The following is a 17954-nucleotide window of genomic DNA, read 5'->3' as shown; positions in this document are numbered from 1 at the left end:
CTGTAATTGGCTGATATATATATATATATACATAATGTTTTAATCTATTTTACTGTTCCAGGTGCTTCTTACTTTCCAATCAATTCTGTATGGTATGAAAATGAATTTGCAGACGTTCACAAGCTGAGCACAGCCAGATAAACCTGCTGAGGGACCCGAGGCAAACATTAGCCGCTGTGACCCTATTAACCCCGTGTGTGTTGTGTAGGCACCCTGTTGCCTCTCATCATGCAAGGTGCTCACAGTAGACTACACATAATAACTTCACTACCAAGAAACTTACTAATACTCCGATGCTAGAATACTAATTGGCAACAGGTTTTCCATGTGTTGATTTGTTTTTTCCTGACTTTTGTATTTATGAATATATGCTATGTGAGCACAATTTCAACAGAAAAATAAGGGTATTAAACTAAATTTGGATACAAGGCACCATCACAAGACAGGGCTACATCATTAAGGACTATTAATTGATTTGGAACATTTATGGTGCAAATTTGCTATTAATCAAATTACCAAAACCAAGTGGCATGCAGTGGACGTGGGCCTAACTGGTTGGTAATCAAGCCTCATGTTGTGGGTTCAATATGAAAGATCAAGTCTGGACTCATTTGTGTTGTGTTACACTGTTGTTGCATGGTTGTGCAGCTGAAGTGCAGGTTGGTTTTATAATACTGTATTGCATTACCTTGAAAAAATTACTTTCACAAAAAGTTATTGCAACTTTGATGTTGACTGAGATGTGTGCACAACTTATTAAAACATGAAACACACATGCAGTTATAAAAGGTATACAAACGCTGTTTATACTGTTTGGTTTATAACACACTGTAGTGGTTTATAACACACTACAATGTAGTTGTAAGCAGATGCGAGTACATAGAATTATAAGTATTATTATTATTAAATAATAAAATGTATTTATGTTTTCATAACAACTGATGTATTTAAGCAGCAAATAAATGACTGATAACACAGTAAAACAGCTGTAATGCCAGAACAAATCCTTATAGTCTCATAAAACATTTACTATTTCTGCAGATCATTCAAAGGTAGGTTTAAAATAATTTATAGATACGCTCAAAACGCACATAGAGCTTCAAGATTCATTCTCGACTTCAGAAAACACCTGAATGTGGATGTAATGTAATGGGCTATCTTGGTATAAACAGTGCAGATTAATGAGCAAAATGTAGGAAGTGGCTGGGATAAAAGGAAACGTGTCCCCACTTCCCATCCCTTCATATTAGAGAAGTGAAATTTCCTTTCTCTGGTTAAGGCGAGGTCAACCGACAATTTGTCTCATTTGTGTTTTTTTTCTTTTTGCAGGATGGATGTAAAATTATATTAATTGATTTCTGGACTTATTTGAGAATGTGCAACTACGCAGCAAGCATATTTTTTCCTTAGTATATAGGCTAAATAGAAGTACCTAAGATTACAAATTTCAACTAAACAACATAAAAAAGAAAAACACAACTTTCATCAGCCAACAGCAATTATTCCACAAAGCTTCATGCTTTGTTTAAAAAACTTTACGTCTTTAAATATAATCAAAATGTCTGTCCAACAACAAGCAAAATGTCGCAGCACCTAGATTTATTGCCAAAAGTAAAACTCCTGTCAGTGTTACACATCTGGAGTAATAATACTGCATTCTTTTTTTGGGTACAATTAGCTCATAACTGCTTTGTTATTGATGTCTAAATGTCTGTGTCAGAATCACAGATAGAGATAATAGTGATAATGACACATAACCTAAAGATTGAGGGTCATTGTTGTGCAGAAACACAGTTTTAGATGTTTGTTCCGTCTGTGTAAATACATTTGACTTTAAATGACTACTAGTCTCTGAGTAGGGAGTCACTTAATACTCTGTATCAGAGGTTGTAGTATGTTGTAGTTTGTATTACTCGGTTATATTGTCAAAGACCAGAACAGCGTACCTGTGCGCTGGCTTTGATCTTTATAGGTCTTTGGGATCCACTCAAGCCCCTTTCAGTCCAAATCCACAGTGTAAGAAAAGTTAGCTGATTATTTAAGTGTGTAAAATAAAACCACAGAGAACAACAACCCGCACACACTCAACTCAGCGAGTATGCGTGTGTATGTATGCATGTGTGTGTGTGTGTGTGTGTGTGTGTGTGTGTGTGTGTGTGTGTGTGTGTGTGTGTGTGTGGCACTGGTAGGCTCAGGGCTGGGATTTTGGGTTAAATATTCAAAATGGCGGACGGAGGAGCAGCGAGTCAAGATGAGAGTTCAGGACCAGGTAATGATTACAGCATTTTACATATTCATACTCATATTCAAACTGTCTTACTCGCAGATTATGGTAAACTGAGAGCAGATGAGCCGCAGATGGACTCACAGATGAGGATGATATTCTGTTGTTTACACTCGGCTAGCAGCTGCACTTTGACAGAGGAGGAAACGAGCTATTGCGGTGCGATGGCACAAATTACATGGAAACATGCCTCCCCCCTTTGTGTGATTACACGGCCGTACGCCGCTACATATTCATACCTCTGTCGACAAATACAGTTTAGCATATTTTATTAGTAATCGCGACGTGACTGTGGTTCATATGTGACACATTTAGATATTTCGCTAACGCAATCTGATTGAAATGAGGATGCTAGCCGAGCTAGCGTTAGCTCCGCTGCTAGCGCTGTGGCTTTGTGTTGATGCACAACACTGGAGCGTTTTGGACGAGGTTTGCATATTCATTTCGGAGAGCCGGGGCAGTGGCTGCGCTTGTTTTGTTGTTGTTTTTTTCAAATGCTATTTGGAGGGAATAAAACAAAATGGAGCACACCTGTATTTTTGTTAAATACACGGTGTCAGCTCGGCGTGCTTCGGCTCGACCTGCTGCTTTTTTTTTTTTTTTTTTTTTTTTTTTTTTTTTTGTGTTACAGCAGAGCGTTTTCCCCCTCAGCCTTTTGTGCTCGGTGGAGCCTCAGATACACTGTTGTGTTATTCATGCGGGCCTGTGCGGGGTTCAGCATATCATCGACCGACCAGGAGCTGGAGCGACACAATACCTGCCTGTCAACACAACATTTGACGTGTATATTGACTCAAGTGTAAAGAAAAAGTGCCCTCGTCTGTTCACACGTTACACGGTTGTCCTCCGACTGGCTAACCGGCTAACTCGCCTCCTCTAACTTGGTCCACTCGTTCAGACGCTAAACTTTACGTTCATTTTAACTGAGCTAAACATACAGACAGGATTGTGGCTGTTAAAACATATGAAAATAGTGTTGTGTTTCTCTCGTCGCCAGTGTTCAAGTTATAACGTTACTACAGTTTGATTGAAGTTATGTTGAGCACTTTCTTTAACTATAAGTGGGAGTCGTCTGGTGCTGATAGCGAACTGTTAATCCATCTCATTAGAATATTTAATTTATTCCTACAACTTTTAATTGACTGAGCACTTTTTTAAAAACTTGGTTTGAACCCGTAAAGGTCGTCGTCGTTGAGTTTTGATGGAGTCTGAATACAAAGATCGTACCTGTGAATCCCCCCGAGGCGCAGGGAGGAGGTAGTGAGGCCCACTTCCGGAAAGACAATAATAACAGGCAGGGCATTCTCCTCACTGTGTGGCTGCATGGCCGGGCAAGACACAGCTTGATGCCTCTCTTTACTCTTCAGTGTGTCGTTTAGTTTATTTAAAAATAACCAGTGTGTTGTAGTAACTCAACAGATGATGAGTTTTATAATCTTTTTACTTCACAGTTCAAGTTGCTTTTTACACAAAAGACAATCAAAGAACTGTCCTTAAACGTAAGAGTAAATTGATTTTTAAAATCTTTTGCATTGTTTGCCGTAGAGGGCTTATGTTCCTGTGACATATCTGTCTTTGCATGTCAAAGTAGAATATTGAATGGATCTGCAGTGTCCAGTGTTTCTTTGCTTGTTTTATTTTTCACAATAAAATTCTGCTTCGTGCCTTGGGCCCCACTGTGGATTTAGATTGTATTCCTTGTGATACAAACGCATGTATTTATACCCTCCCTGCAGTGTTCTGAGGATCACAGGGTAACTTTACCCACAGTAACGAGAGAATCACATCACCGGTAATAATGTTTCCAAGAGAGACGTGACACTGAATGATTTCCCATATCATGAGCCGAGCAAAAGGAGTTAGTTAGCGTATTGTGACATACAGCTTATGGAAATAAATGTAAAAAAATACATAGTTAACGTATTAAACTGGGCTTCTTAAAAGAAGAGACGAGAAGTAATTTGGTCATCCTCACACTTAGGCTACTTTCTCATTTAATCAGTTTTTTTCAGTTCCACTCTCATTCCAGCCTTGTAGTTCCATCATGAATATTCATTACTGTAAACACAGTTGCTATGAATAATGCATCACGCGCAGTAATAAATTCAGGACATGGCATCTCAAAGTACGGAGACGGCCTCCATGAAGGCTCCAGTCAGACGAGCGATGTGGAGGAAAGTATCATAACTAATCAGAGCTGTGTGCCGCGCTCCGAACAGATAACCACTTGTTTCTGCTGATCTGTAGTCCAGAATGACCTTTTAGGAATGAAGCAACTGGCTGAAGATCGGCCATTATCTCCAAAAAAACAGGGTTTATTTAACACAAATAACAACTAAATTGTTGGGTTGTATCATATATATGTTAAGCATTTGGAAGGGGCACAAATATGGAAACTCATTTATAGGTATAACAAGTGAGATGATCAACATAATGGAAGGCCTTCACGAAAAGTAGACCCAGAGGGGCTTATGATTGGTTGTTGCCATTTGGCATGTTGTCCCCCTATGACTCTCTTGTGTCTGCCACTATTAAGATCACTAATAAACATTTGCCAGAATTTCATGAAAAGCGTTTCAAACATTCAGTCTCACAAAAATGTTGTTCTGCAGTTGTAATCGTGTGTCCTCTTTATAGAAACGAGGCGAAAGTGGGAGAGTTTTGCGGTAAACAGCCAGGGAGTCTGGTAAAATGTGAAACAAAGTTACTTGCAGTTGCAAGAAAGTGAAACGCACACCACATTAATAACCAGCAGCGATAATAACCAGCAGCGATTGCTTGTATCAGCTACCTAGACGGGGGTTTTATGTGTGTATTCAGACTGCCTGCACCATCAAACTGTAGCAGTGAATCGTGGCTAACTTCCGCTTGTGCTGTTATGAAGTACTTGAAATATTCCTACTCTCTCCACTCCCGAGAAACTTCACTTTAATTTAGCTGGATTGAATTTTCCAGCTGGCCTAGAGACGTCCGGCTAATGACCACCCAGGAGATACCACCGTAGCTTACAGTGGTGTTAGCCGCATTAGCCCTCATCACATTACAGCGCACTGTATTCTGTTCATTCTTGGCCTCAGTCCAGCGCTGCTGTTTGTGCCGTCTGTTGTCAGATTGTGTCTGTTTGATATGAATATTAAAGGCAATTTGAAATACGTTGGGTATTCATGTTGATTCTGCTTTAACCAGGAAGCGTACCGTTGTTTGGTTATTAATTAATACGATGATCTCGCGTGACCGTCCCAAAATCTCCGAGTGCTCAGACTGTTTCCCTGTTTTAAGGAGAAGTGGTCTTGATGCATTCTGTGTTTTAGGATGAAGAATATAGGCAGCAGGGCAGAATGTGGAGATGTACTCATTAAGTTCAGCTCCGTCTCATGTTGAATCTCCCCTCACATTAACGGCTCTGCAGTATTCAGCCAGCCTTTCCCACATTACAGCGCTAATGAGAGATCTATTTAAAATTCTCTTGGCAGGATATTTGTGTAAATGCATTGTTCCGCAGCAGGCTTTTTTGCAAACGGATCAACCGAGTAACTGTACATGTGTTGGAAGTGCACCGCCGAGCATCGCCCTTTGCATCCACTTCTCCTTTTTGTTTATTAATTTGTTTGCGTGATGTGATTGTTGAAGAGGTCAGAAAGATGGACCCCAGTCCAGATGCTTCACACGGCTGTGGCATCTGTACGGGTCGTAAAGTGGCCATCTTGTTAAACGGCAGTCTGGAGCTTAAACCAAACACTGCGTTGTTTGAAGAGATCAACAGTGAGAGTTTTAGTAATGTGGCGTTTGTTTAGGGTTAAGACAGTTATTTCAAAACAGGAGTACTTCTGCAGGTAGAGAATACTTCACATGTTTTAGTTGTAACTTAAAATGTGAGGATTAGGCTACTTTACTTTGAAGTAATAGACCCTTCTTCAAACAAAACAAGACGTTGGTGTCACCTTTTTTATATGTCATAGCCTTAACGGATAGTCCAAAAAAGAGATATTCAGGGGAATTACTTAAATATTTAATAAATTGGTAGTTATATACACATAAATAAGATTACATATTGGTGTTAGGCTGATCTTTAGTATGTTTCTTCAATAACCCAATCACACTTTAGCACCACTAATTTGTGAAACCGAGGTAGCATGCGAGCAGAAAATTAGAAATACAGTAATGAGAAGATAGTTGAAACATCTAGTTCACGTGGTAGTCAAACCTCAATCATAATCAACAGGGATTATGATATCTAGTATAAAATAATATGTCACAACATTCACTTTTATTTAATCAATATTATCCTTGAAATTATTGACCATGTAGATGATGAACAGAAAATTAATCGGCAACTAGTTTTGTAATTTTTTCTCGCAAAAATATCCATCGATTCTAGTCTCAATTGTGAGAATCTTCTACTTTTCTGTGACGTTTATCATAATAAACCCAACATCTTTGGGTTTTGGACTATTTGACCCCCCCCCCCCCCCCTAACTTGAACTCATCTGAGCATTTCAGGGGAAAAAAATGTGGGGAACCACCACTGGTTCTAGGTCTGTAGCTGTGCTTCATATCAGCATGCAGCTGCCAGCATTGCTTAGTGACGGCACACTTGCCCTCGTCTTCTCACCGTGCTGATAAAGGCCGTGTTTGTTTTTCAGTGTGTTGGCGCCACCGGGCCCTCTCGGCGTTGTGTGATCTGGTCAGCTAGTATGTAAATCCATTTCGTCAGGCAGTGGCACAAGTGAAGAAGTAGATTGGAGCTTTATGCAGGAGCCGTTGTTGTGGATTTAGTTGGTAAGCTTCCTCCTCCTGTAGACCACCATACAGCCACGCTTTACTGTCTAGTCATTGTGATTCACCGGGCACCAGTTCCCCTGCTGTATTACCACTCTGAGCATGCTGGAAAATGAATTTAAAAGGGCTCCGAAATGAAATACTAATGGAATGTAAAGCTAATCTAAATATGCTAATCCCCCAAACACTTCATAAACATGGCCGGCAACAGCCCGCCACCCACTCTGTGTAGTCGCTCGCTGAGGAATGCTTTAGCCACAGGGGGTCCAGCAGTAATGACAGGCTTGTGGTGGATTAATGTGGAGTTATTTATTTCCGATTGAGCGAGTCCCCCCTCCCACTTGTATCCCGGACCCCCCCCCCCCCCCCCCCCTTAGCAGTTAGGCCCGGTCTCCATGACTCCTGGAGATACTTCCAACGAGCAGCCTGAGACGTCCTATTAATGCGGTCCTCCATGTCCAGACCACCGCCGACAGGCCTCACACTGCATTCTGGGATATCTTCCGCCCTTTACCTGCTCTTAGCTAATTACTTTTTTAGCCGTGCACACAATAATTGGTCTTGTGATGCCGCCTCCCCTCCCTGTTCTGCGCCAAGTGCTAGTTTGAGCACTTTTTTTCTCCCCCGTCCCCCCCCTCGTCTCTGTGTCGTCCTTATTCCCCTGTTTTTTTTATCGTCCTCCAAAAGCCATCCAATTAATATGCTAATGAGCTGATAAATATTTATAGGGGTTTAAATTATGCAGAAAGCTCTCAGAGCCCGGTGTGAAATGCGTCGCTCGCAGGACTTCAAAGCCTTTGCATTGCTAACGAGGTAGGGGCAGATTTGCATATGGCTTTAATCAGCTGAATACTGATTATGCTTCATTATAGAGTTGGAGATGGGGGGGAATTGGAGGAGGCCGCCAGCTGCACTTGTCGTTTGTTTCATTCCAGCAAGAGAGGTTGAACTTTTTCAGAAGTACAGACAATCTTGGCGCGAGAGAGAGAGAGAGAGAGAGAGAGAGAGAGAGAGAGAGAGAGAGAGAGAGAGAGAGAGAGAGAGAGAGAGAGAGAGAGAGAGAGAGAGAGAGAGAGAGAGAGAGAGAGAGAGAGAGAGAGAGAGAGAGAGAGAGAGAGAGAGAGAGAGAGAGAGAGAGAGAGAGAGAGAGGGGGGGGGAGGAGGGAGTGCAAAGTAGGCACTGTAAGAGGGAGAGGGACAGCAGAGCTATAAGGAAAGAAAAGAGTAGAGAGAGAGAGAGAGAAGGAGCGCTGTTTGCCTAAATCCTGTTGGCTTTCCCAGTGTGCGTCTCCCAGTGTTGCTCAGTGGACCGTGTGGTGGACAGTGCCACTGTGTCTGTGTGTGCAGCTCTGCTTGTATTGAACTCTGCTCGCTGCTGACCGGTGGAGAGTGAAGAGAGAGGGAGAGTGTGGGAGGAGGAAACGGAGTGCCGGACGCCCCGTCGGTGGGTTTGCCCGGTCGAGGCAAATTTTCCATGATAGTTTCTGCAGCCATGCTGGAAAACGCAGTTGGAGCGCTAGTGGGTGAGTTTTGGGTGAGCTTGTGATGGAGCTCAGCTGGAGTTCGTTGTTGTTTCGGCGTCCCTGCATGACTTTGGCACAAAGGTTGATCCGGCCATCGCGGTAAATGTTGCGTTCGTTGTGTTAATGTGGCAGTTATTATGTCATTCTCGCTGCAAATGACAGTCGGTTTGTAATTTTGCTCATTAATGTTCGCCGCTTTGAGTTGGTGAATGTGACAGAAATGTAACTGCAGGATAGGAATGTCGTGCTCCTCATTGAGAGTGCTCCTCAAGTCACAGAGACAGGCTTGTTGTGTTTTTAACCGGCGGTAGGTGTGAGTTTGTCTCACTATCTGTCTCTGTCTGGCTCTTCCAGATGCTAAAGTGAATAATCAGTCAGAAACTACTAAATGTGCAATGGAAAGTGGTGACGGGAACACCGGTGAGTGACCTCCAGCTTTTTCTTTTTTCTTTTTTCCTTTTAACGGGACGGAAATCAGAGTTTTACCTCCTCAGTCAACAGGTTGCAAATTCAAAAATGTCTGCAGTACAAATCAGAAAATAATCACTAATGTGTTATTGACTCATTAATAAAAAAGACATGGCAGCTTTCCCAAATCCTTATTAGCAGTCCTCCTCGAGTTTCCCTCACTCGTGCCTATTGAACACTCATTTGCTCTGTCAGTGATTCTGTGATACAAACTATAGTAGATGCATCTTTATATTCCTACCGTGTATACTGCCGAATGACGTCAATATTAATGCTTGCATTTTTAAGTGTCAATATTTTAAAATTCTGTGACGATTCACCCACCAAATCAATGCATCTGTGTAACGACTCTGGATCAGCGTCACAGCTGCTGTCACTTAAAAAAAAAAAACGTCTTCCTTCCACCTGACAGCAGCGTGTTCTACTGAAGCTGCCACAGCTTCATTGTGGGCTTCTAGTGTTTTGTTCCTCATTTTGTTTTGTGTTTAAAATAACAAAGAGCGTAAATTATGTTATGCCAATTAAACCACAATGAAAAGCATCTCCTCTGCTCCTCTGACGGCACGTTTTTCATTAACTTGTATTTCTATCCTCAGGAATCCAAATCAATGGGTTTGACTTTCAGAGGCAGACGGTGCCGACCACAAGTGCGCTCACTAATGCACACGCACAAGCCCTCCTCCAACAGGTAACGCACCACGCCATCGCACACTCCACCACGAGTCACTTTTGTTTGTGAGTCTAACGGATACCGTTTTGGTGTAATGCCGCATCTTAGCTGTAGTTTTCAGGTCTGAAGTTTAAACAGAGGTCTGCTCATCTGCACGAGCAGGAAAGAGTTAATTTAAATGAGCCAGGCTCTCCTCGTGTCGCCTGGCAACACGGCAGATTAATCAAACCCTGTATGCTAATTAGCTGCTCTGCGGTTGCTCGGAAACAGATGGCAGAGAATATGCAAATCTATGCAGAATTTACATGCACTGCATAACAGTTATTTTAATTAGCATCTCAACTCTCTCCCCCCCTCCCCCTCCCCTCCCCTTCCCACTCACTTTCCTGGTCTCTGAAGGCTGCAGCACATTTAAATGCCCCCTCTCTCACTTCGTTTTTAATTCAAATTCCTCTCCCTGCTCAAAGACTGAAGGCTCATCCTCAGAGAGCCGCTCAGGTAGCACACAGAGAGTTCATGTTTTATAGTGTTGTGCTTATTTTATTTACACGGCTCCTTTTCGGTGTGAATTAATCAACCTTTCAAACTGCTTTCAGTGAAAACATTTTGGATCTTGTTGTTATTTATGATAAAAAAAAGCTGTGGCTTGTTTGACCAGACCTATCATGCTGTCAACACTTCTCAGTGACCTACCCTGTAGGAAGATTTCTCCTAAGCCTCCCTCTTTGCTTCACCTCCACTAGTCTAAGTCGGAAGACTCGAGCGCTCTTCCGACCTCCGTCCAGCAGAGCGTATTGCCTCAAACCCAGCTAATGTTGGCCGGGGGACAGATTGCAGGAGTAAGTGGCCCTGTTGCCTCATGTTGCTTTGAGTTAAAAAACTTGCATCTGGGGGGAGGGGGGGGGGCCACACCTCAACATAATCAACCTTTTTTGCTAAAAAAAGATTGGGCGATGAAAATTGCCCCGGATGCTGTGGCTTTGGTGTCTGCCTGTTCATCCCAGTGATTGTTTATAGGCTCTACGTCCAAATCCTTTCGTCACAGAAAATGGAGGGATGGGTTTGGACATGGCCTTGATGTGTCTGTGCACTCACGGTCCGAGCATGCTGTAGTTGAGAGGACCGGCCGTGTTGAATGCTCTTTACGCTATGCTGGAGTGAATGTTTACTGTGCATGTGGATGAGAGTTTGACCAGGACGTCGACATGCTTGTGCTTTTTTTTTTTTCAGCTGCATGAGTCTTCTTCTCCATTTTGCCTGTCTGGGCTCATACTGGTGTTGCCACGATAACGACAGTTTTAGCACAACTTTGATACCTTTTTTATGAAAAGTAAAGTTCAATAGAAAAGTGTAGATAAATAGTCTGAACATTGACCTAATAGCATGATGGTGAATCTACTTCATTGCTAAAGTAGAGGAGGAACTGGAGTAGACCAGGCTGAGTTCTAGTTCATTTAAACAACCGTTGGCAACAGCGTCAAACAATACAATCCACCTGTTGGAGTAAAGCAGGGAAACATTAAGGATTGATCTTATTGATGGAGATGGATTCTTGCCATCATGTGTGAATGTGTCACGAATCTTTTATGCGACACACAGATCTTTTTGTAATATCCCATAGTGGTATTATAGTTATCTTTAAGTCAAATATTAAACCTTTCATGGGTATCAAAGCCAAAACTCAAGTATTGTGACAACACTGACTCATCCGATCTCTAATATAACATAAAAGTGGTTTCCTTAACCGCTACTTGAATTCTCTTATCTTTCTTTGTCCCCTTCTGTCTTTCTGACCTCCCATCACGACCGTGTCCCTCTGTCTGTCTCTCTCTCTCTACGTCTGCCTGCCCACCTTTCTCTACGCCTCTCTCTCTCTCTCTCTCTCTCTCTCTCTCTCTCTCTCTCTCTCTCTCTCGAATCCTCAGTTGACCCTGACCCCGGCGCAGCAGCAGATGTTGATCCAGCAGGCCCAGGCTCAGCTCCTGGCTGCGGCCGTGCAGCATTCAGCCAACCAGCAGAACAGCACCACCGGGGCAAGCATCTCGGCCTCCGCAGCCACGCCCATCAGCCAGCTGTCACAGCCCATCCAGATCGCCTCTGTAAGACACCATCGCCCATGTTTCTGTTTCTGCAGCGTTCATGCAAATCCTTAATGTGTATCTGGACAAAACTCTCCCAGCCCTGAAAGGTTTTGAATGAGCCGATAGTTGCGTTCTGTTTTAGTCAAATGATTTTGTTTTCGACATAGCTCTGTGCACATATGCCATTCGTCTCAATGGGCCGTCCTCCTGTGATCTCCGATATGTTTCCGTTTTAAGTTTAAGATTTGTGTCAGATTTCGGACGTGTGTCGCAGAAAGTTATTATAAAATTGAGAAAAAGCTAATTAGAATTGAAATAGCTCTATTTATACATTTTTGTGAGTGAAAAGTTTGACAGCATGTTTTGCTAACATGTCTGTGTAACACTATGTTTATTATACACCATTACAGACACAAGACAAAGCCGTGGAAACATGGCGCCATTTTCCAAGCGATACGGGACTTGGACTATATGTAATTTATTTAACTTCATGAATGTTTCTTTCATACTGGTACTGATTATGTTTTGTTGTTACTTGAATCAGCTGCTGACTGTCTTTCTGGAAACATTTCACTCACTGAAATGTGGATTATATGGAAATTATAATAAAATATATACATAACTCATGTCTGTTACTGTTACAATAAACCGTGCTGATGATTGTTTTTTTTGTTTTCTCGCAGCAGCTGCAGCCGCAGAATCTAAGTCTGCCTCAGTTTGTTCTGCTGCAGCCCGGCCACCCGATCGCCACACTACAGCAGCCCACTCAGTTCATCATCTCACAGCCGACGCAGGCCCAACAGGGTGAGTCAAACACTGCCGTGTTTTTATTTGCATGCAGAATTAAGATAAGGGACATATGTCATATATAATTCATTGTTATCAAAGCAGCCTTTCACTCTGTAGGCATATTGCAAGCCCAGAGTCTTCTAAATCTACCTCAAAGCCAAGCTAACCTCCTGCCGACTCAACAAAGCCTCACCCTTGCAACTCAGGTTTGTAATACAATCGCATGACAAAGCCACCGTTTATATATTTGCTTGGTGCATTTTCTTTTTACCACTTGCATTTTTCGACTTCTTCTTAACCTCAATAACAAGTCCACCCTATGTTTTGCTGCAGCCTGCCACTCCAACCCGCACAACAGCATCCACACCTATCCAGTCCATGTCCCACAGTCAGACAACACCCAAACGGTTGGACACGCCCACTATGGAGGAGCCCAGCGATCTGGAGGAACTGGAACAGTTTGCCAAGACCTTCAAACAGAGGCGCATCAAACTGGGCTTCACACAGGTGCGTGTGTGTAACACTGAATAGATTGAGTGTATAGAGCAATAATGAACTTGTACTATAGGTGGGTCTCGGCTAAAAGCTTTCTTTTTCTCTGTCTCGCTCCGTTTCCCTCCTTCTCACCAGGGGGATGTTGGCCTGGCCATGGGGAAGCTGTATGGAAACGACTTCAGCCAAACTACCATCTCTCGCTTTGAGGCCTTGAATCTGAGCTTTAAGAACATGTGCAAACTCAAGCCATTGCTGGAGAAGTGGCTCAACGATGCAGGTTTGTCCCTGCACCCACCTGAACGAAGGCCAGAACGCTTTGATTGCTTGCGTGGGGATTCTTTGCTCTCCTCAGAGAGATGTGTCTTTCCAGTGCCTTGTCTTTACCTCTCCTCCCTTCCTTTGTGTCGGTGCTGTTTGTGCAGAGACCCTGACCGACCAGTCCCTGTCCAGCCCCAGTGCCCTGGGCTCCCCGGGCATGGGCATAGAGGGGATCAACCGCAGACGGAAGAAGAGGACCAGTATTGAGACCAACATCCGAGTGGCCTTAGAAAAGAGCTTTCTGGAGGTTCGAAACTCATTTTCCTGAATAAAACAATATTGATCTAAGCAGGAAAATCTAGTTTAAGCTCACCATGAAGTGTTCAGTGAGTAGAATATGTACAGACTATAGGCTCCTCAGTGCTCACAGGGCATCTCTGGCTTTTTTGCCCTCTTCAAGCAGAACCAAAAACCTACCTCTGAAGAGATCACCATGATCGCTGACCAGCTCAACATGGAGAAGGAGGTGATTCGGGTCTGGTTCTGCAATCGCCGGCAGAAAGAGAAGAGGATTAACCCCCCCAGCAGCTGCTTAAGCGGAGTAGGCAGCACCCCCATCAAAATCTTTACCCCCAGTAGCCCTCTGGTAAGGAGGGACACATTCCCACTCAAGTGTTTCTTCAAGGACCGTTTTCTAGATTGTTGGTCTGTTCTGTTTCAGGATCAATTTGAAGATCTGTTACACTTTCATTTGCAGGTTTATCGTGACATATGGATTTTTGTTAATTGTTCCCTAGAATTTGCTACAATGCCAAAAGATTCATTATGTTTGTGTCACTCTTAACACAGTAGCTCATTCAGTCCTCTCGTTGTGTTGCGCAGGTGGCCAGCACAGCAAGCCTTGTGAGCAGTCCAAATATTAACACACCCACCACTCTGACTGTAAACCCAGTGATGCCTCTCACCAGCACCAGCGTCTCCAATCTGTCTTTCACAGGTGTGTGTACAGATGTGCTCGACATGTAAGCGCGAGTCTGATCACACAAAATGATAGAATTGAATGTTAACTTGTGTTTTTTCTTTTTGTCTCCCCTGCGCTGCCTCAAAGGCACAAACACTGCATCCGTCATCTCCACTGCACCTATCATTACTACAGCCGGCTCTCCGTCTTTAAGTCCCTCGCCGACGACCATTCAGTCCAGTAACTCGGAGAGCAAGATGCACACCATCATCAACCAGGTCCCAACGTCCATAGCCACCGCTTTAGGGACGGGTCAGCTGATGGTGTCGGCGTCGGGTCTGTCTGCGGCGCTGCAGGGCGCACAGTTACCCAGCAGCTTTGCTGCAATGGCTGCCGCTGCTGGGCTCAACTCAGGACTGATGGGGTCCTCCCAGTTCACTCCGGGGTTAGTATAGGCTATGTCCAAATAAGGCCTCTGATTACTACTACTGTGGTGTTGACTCAAGTGTTCGGGTGTCTTCTCTATTGATTTTAAATGGTCTTGTCTGTGTGTCCAGGGGGGCCCTGCTCAGTCTGACTGGCGGCCTTGGCGGCGGGCTGAGTCCTGCCCTCATGAGCAACAGCACCTTGGCTACCATCCAAGGTGTGTATCAATGTATGTATTTTAAATTCTTCAAAACATTTCCTTACTATATACACACTCGATACAGTCCCAGTTTTATGGCATTATATATGGAGGCGGGGTTCCCAACCTTTCTGTGTATTGACAGTTCTGTTGCAGATTGGCTGACTGGGGTTTGGGTGGTTTGTCTCTGCAGAAACAGAAAAGACGAGAGAGAGCGGGCGTAGAAACTGATCTAGAAGCCAATTGTTTACTCCGTAGAGCATTTCACAATGGTTACTTATTGAACTCAAAGAATACAGATAGACTTCTCAGCCACGTTCAGGTAGTGTTCTCCCACAGATTGTATGTACTGCTGAATGCTGTAATGAGGTTGGTGATGACGGACTGGTTACATCACGTACGGTTGAACCACGTTAATTTAAAACCAGTATAATCGTTTCTAGTATGGCAGGAAGTGAGGAGGGAACATGCCGCACAAACTCTAACAAGTTCAAAGGTATTTTACCAAACCTGACAAATTAGGAAACAGACGAATAAATGAATCCATGAATAGAATGAAATTCAGTTTACAAAAATAACATATCTATGAAATGTACAAAGAAAATGATAAAAAAAGAGAGAAAATCCATCATGGGATTATGTAGATAACACATTGTTTGCATAATTTGTTTAATTAGAGGAAAAGTGAGGCCAAAACCATTTGCAGGCCAAGCCCACGAGGTTAATGGTGCTGAGACAAAATCACTTCTGTGAGGATCCTGCTGAGAGATAATAAAGTTAGCTGATGAAACAAAAAAGAAAGAACGTCTATTATAATACATTTTAAACACAATTTTCTTTACGTCCTCATTGAAACTGATCCTCACTCTCACCCCCCCCTCCCCTCCCCTCTCTCCTCCACAGCTCTGGCTTCGAGTGGCCTCACTTCTCTGGACGGCAGCAACCTGCTGTTCGCCAACACTTCTGCGGGCACCACGCCGATCTTCCTGACCCCCCAGAACCTGTCGCTGCTCACCGGCTCCCCCCTCAACCTGGTGTCGGCCGGGCCGGGGGGGCTGCAGGTCACCGCCGATGCTCATCATCAAGCCACCGCGGCCGCTGTGCCTGTGCAAGCCTCGACCATTACCACTGCCTCCAAGGCTCAGTGAAGCCAGTCGGGCTGCATCCTGAATTGACGCCCCATCTCTTACGTCGTGCACTACTTTCACACCATGTAGGGAACAGGGAGGTCGTTTGATATAGGCTCTGCGCTTCACTAACCACCCCGCATTCTTTCCACTGTATCTATCATTATTTAATCCTTTTGCTGCCACCAAAAAGAAAATAACCTCAAATGAGGTTGAGGTTGACTTTTTATTTTTTTAGTTTGTTTCCTGTTGTTTCCTTTTATGATTCTTGGATGTTGTTTTTCCTACAAACAGTAGCCAGATGGACACTGTTGTTGGCCTGCCGCTCCTCATGAGCCTTGAAAAGTGTCCGGGAAAAAATAATATCCTCGGCACCATGAAGCTGTTCACATTTTGTATATATATATATATATACACATATATATATATATATATATATATATATATATATATATATATATATATATATATATATATATATATATATATATATATATATATATATATATATATATATATATATATATATATATATATATATATATATATATATATATATATATATATATATATATATATATATATATACACACGATATATATCCTCCTATTTCCAGGTCAGAATTTTGTCTGAAATACTTCTAACCAAAAACTTTAGGATTTTGCTCTTTTAACATTCAAACTAAACGATTTACTACTAATTTCACTATATTCATCATCACTAATGGGGATTTGTGTGTCGCCCCATCTTTAATTAACTCTTTTGGGTATTTTGGACAGGCCTTGACGTAAATCAAATCAAAGTTATATTGTAGACTTTTTTTTTTTTTTTTTTTTTTTTTAAACATTTTCAGAACTTTGTAAGTCTAATATTAAGTTAAGAGTTAACTATCACTTTTTAATCGTGGTTATAAGGCTTTAAAAACGAGTAATAAGTGGCCGATATAAAGGTTATCATTGCTTTAAGGGTCGGAGGGACGAGACGCGTCTCTCTGAGCCTCTCTTTCTGGAAACACTGAGTTTTACACTTAGCTGCGGTGGCAAAGTGGCCCCTGTGCTTTTGTAAAACGACGGTCTCGCTGCGGATTCTAGACACTGATAGAAAATGACTGAAAACATTGCTTTGAGAGCTTTATAAACAGCTGCAGACATGTAGTCCTGTGGGGTGATTGTGGGTGATTTTGTGTTGGGGATGGTGGTCTATTGGATAGCTGTACATTGAGTTTGGATTCCGAGGTAGAAACGTCTGCATGTGTTGTCTACAGCTCAGGCAGATGCTGAGAGTTCAGTAAACTGCATGATCCACCAGGCTGGGGAGGACTAGTCAGGGGGGTACGCTCATTATACCAAATGTATGGTGGCATTGGCTAGATGGGGTTATTGTATTGTGTTTTTGTTTCATTTTTGTTTTGATAGTAGTACCGTCGTATCTACTTGTGCACAGTATCTGTACCAAAAAACTGGATTGATGAGCTGCAGTCTGCCTGTCTTTGGGAGGAATGAAATTCTGTCTTTTATTTGTCTGCAGTCGTTCGACTGGCTCACGTACTTTAAGATATACCAAAAATATTTGTTCAAATAATTGCTGTGTGTAGTCGGTGTAGCTTAGTCTAGTCAATATATTTATGAGTACAAAAATCTCTCTTCATTGTCAACAGAATATAGAAATGCAATATTTTGATGATCATTTTCCAAAGATGACCTTTTTTTTTATTATTTGACAAAAGTGTCTCATCGCTCAACTTTTTCATTGGCAGCACAACTAACCAAAAAGAGGGTTCATTGGCGGGTTGGGGCACGAGAAAGTAGTTCCCTTTTTTGGATCTTTAATTTGTCTTTTGATCACCGGGGCCTCGCCCCTAAAGCCTGATCCTGGTTATCTCTCAGCCATTTGA

General features: G+C 42.7%; 1 protein-coding gene across 19 annotated transcripts; it reads left to right on the top strand.

Annotated features, from left to right (window-relative positions):
• The first annotated feature begins 2200 nt into the window (after positions 1-2200).
• On the top strand, positions 2201-16492 carry LOC142965908 (POU domain, class 2, transcription factor 1-like). 19 transcript variants are annotated; one of them, XM_076106899.1, is made up of 17 exons: positions 2201-2269; positions 8941-9006; positions 9651-9742; positions 10124-10222; positions 10468-10563; positions 11650-11823; positions 12216-12278; positions 12492-12609; positions 12712-12800; positions 12928-13101; positions 13225-13366; positions 13503-13654; positions 13808-13993; positions 14230-14344; positions 14456-14753; positions 14866-14963; positions 15837-16492. In XM_076106899.1, exons 1-17 carry the CDS (start codon positions 2224-2226, stop codon positions 16079-16081), a joined length of 2253 nt encoding a protein of 750 aa, XP_075963014.1. In that variant the 5' UTR covers positions 2201-2223; the 3' UTR covers positions 16082-16492. The 19 variants fall into 19 exon arrangements, with proteins under 19 accessions (XP_075963014.1, XP_075963009.1, XP_075963016.1 ...); XM_076106894.1 differs by having other exon boundaries at positions 12697-12800; XM_076106901.1 differs by having other exon boundaries at positions 12489-12609; positions 13512-13654; positions 14866-14951.
• Positions 16493-17954: the final 1462 nt, after the last annotated feature.

The sequence above is a fragment of the Anarhichas minor genome, unplaced genomic scaffold (assembly GCF_050575085.1).
Source record: "Anarhichas minor isolate MPS153535 unplaced genomic scaffold, ASM5057508v1 ptg000004l, whole genome shotgun sequence".
Taxonomy (NCBI): Eukaryota; Metazoa; Chordata; class Actinopteri; order Perciformes; family Anarhichadidae; genus Anarhichas; species Anarhichas minor.
The sequence above is the reverse complement of the archived record's forward strand: the minus strand, read 5'-3'. Positions and strand labels throughout refer to the sequence as shown.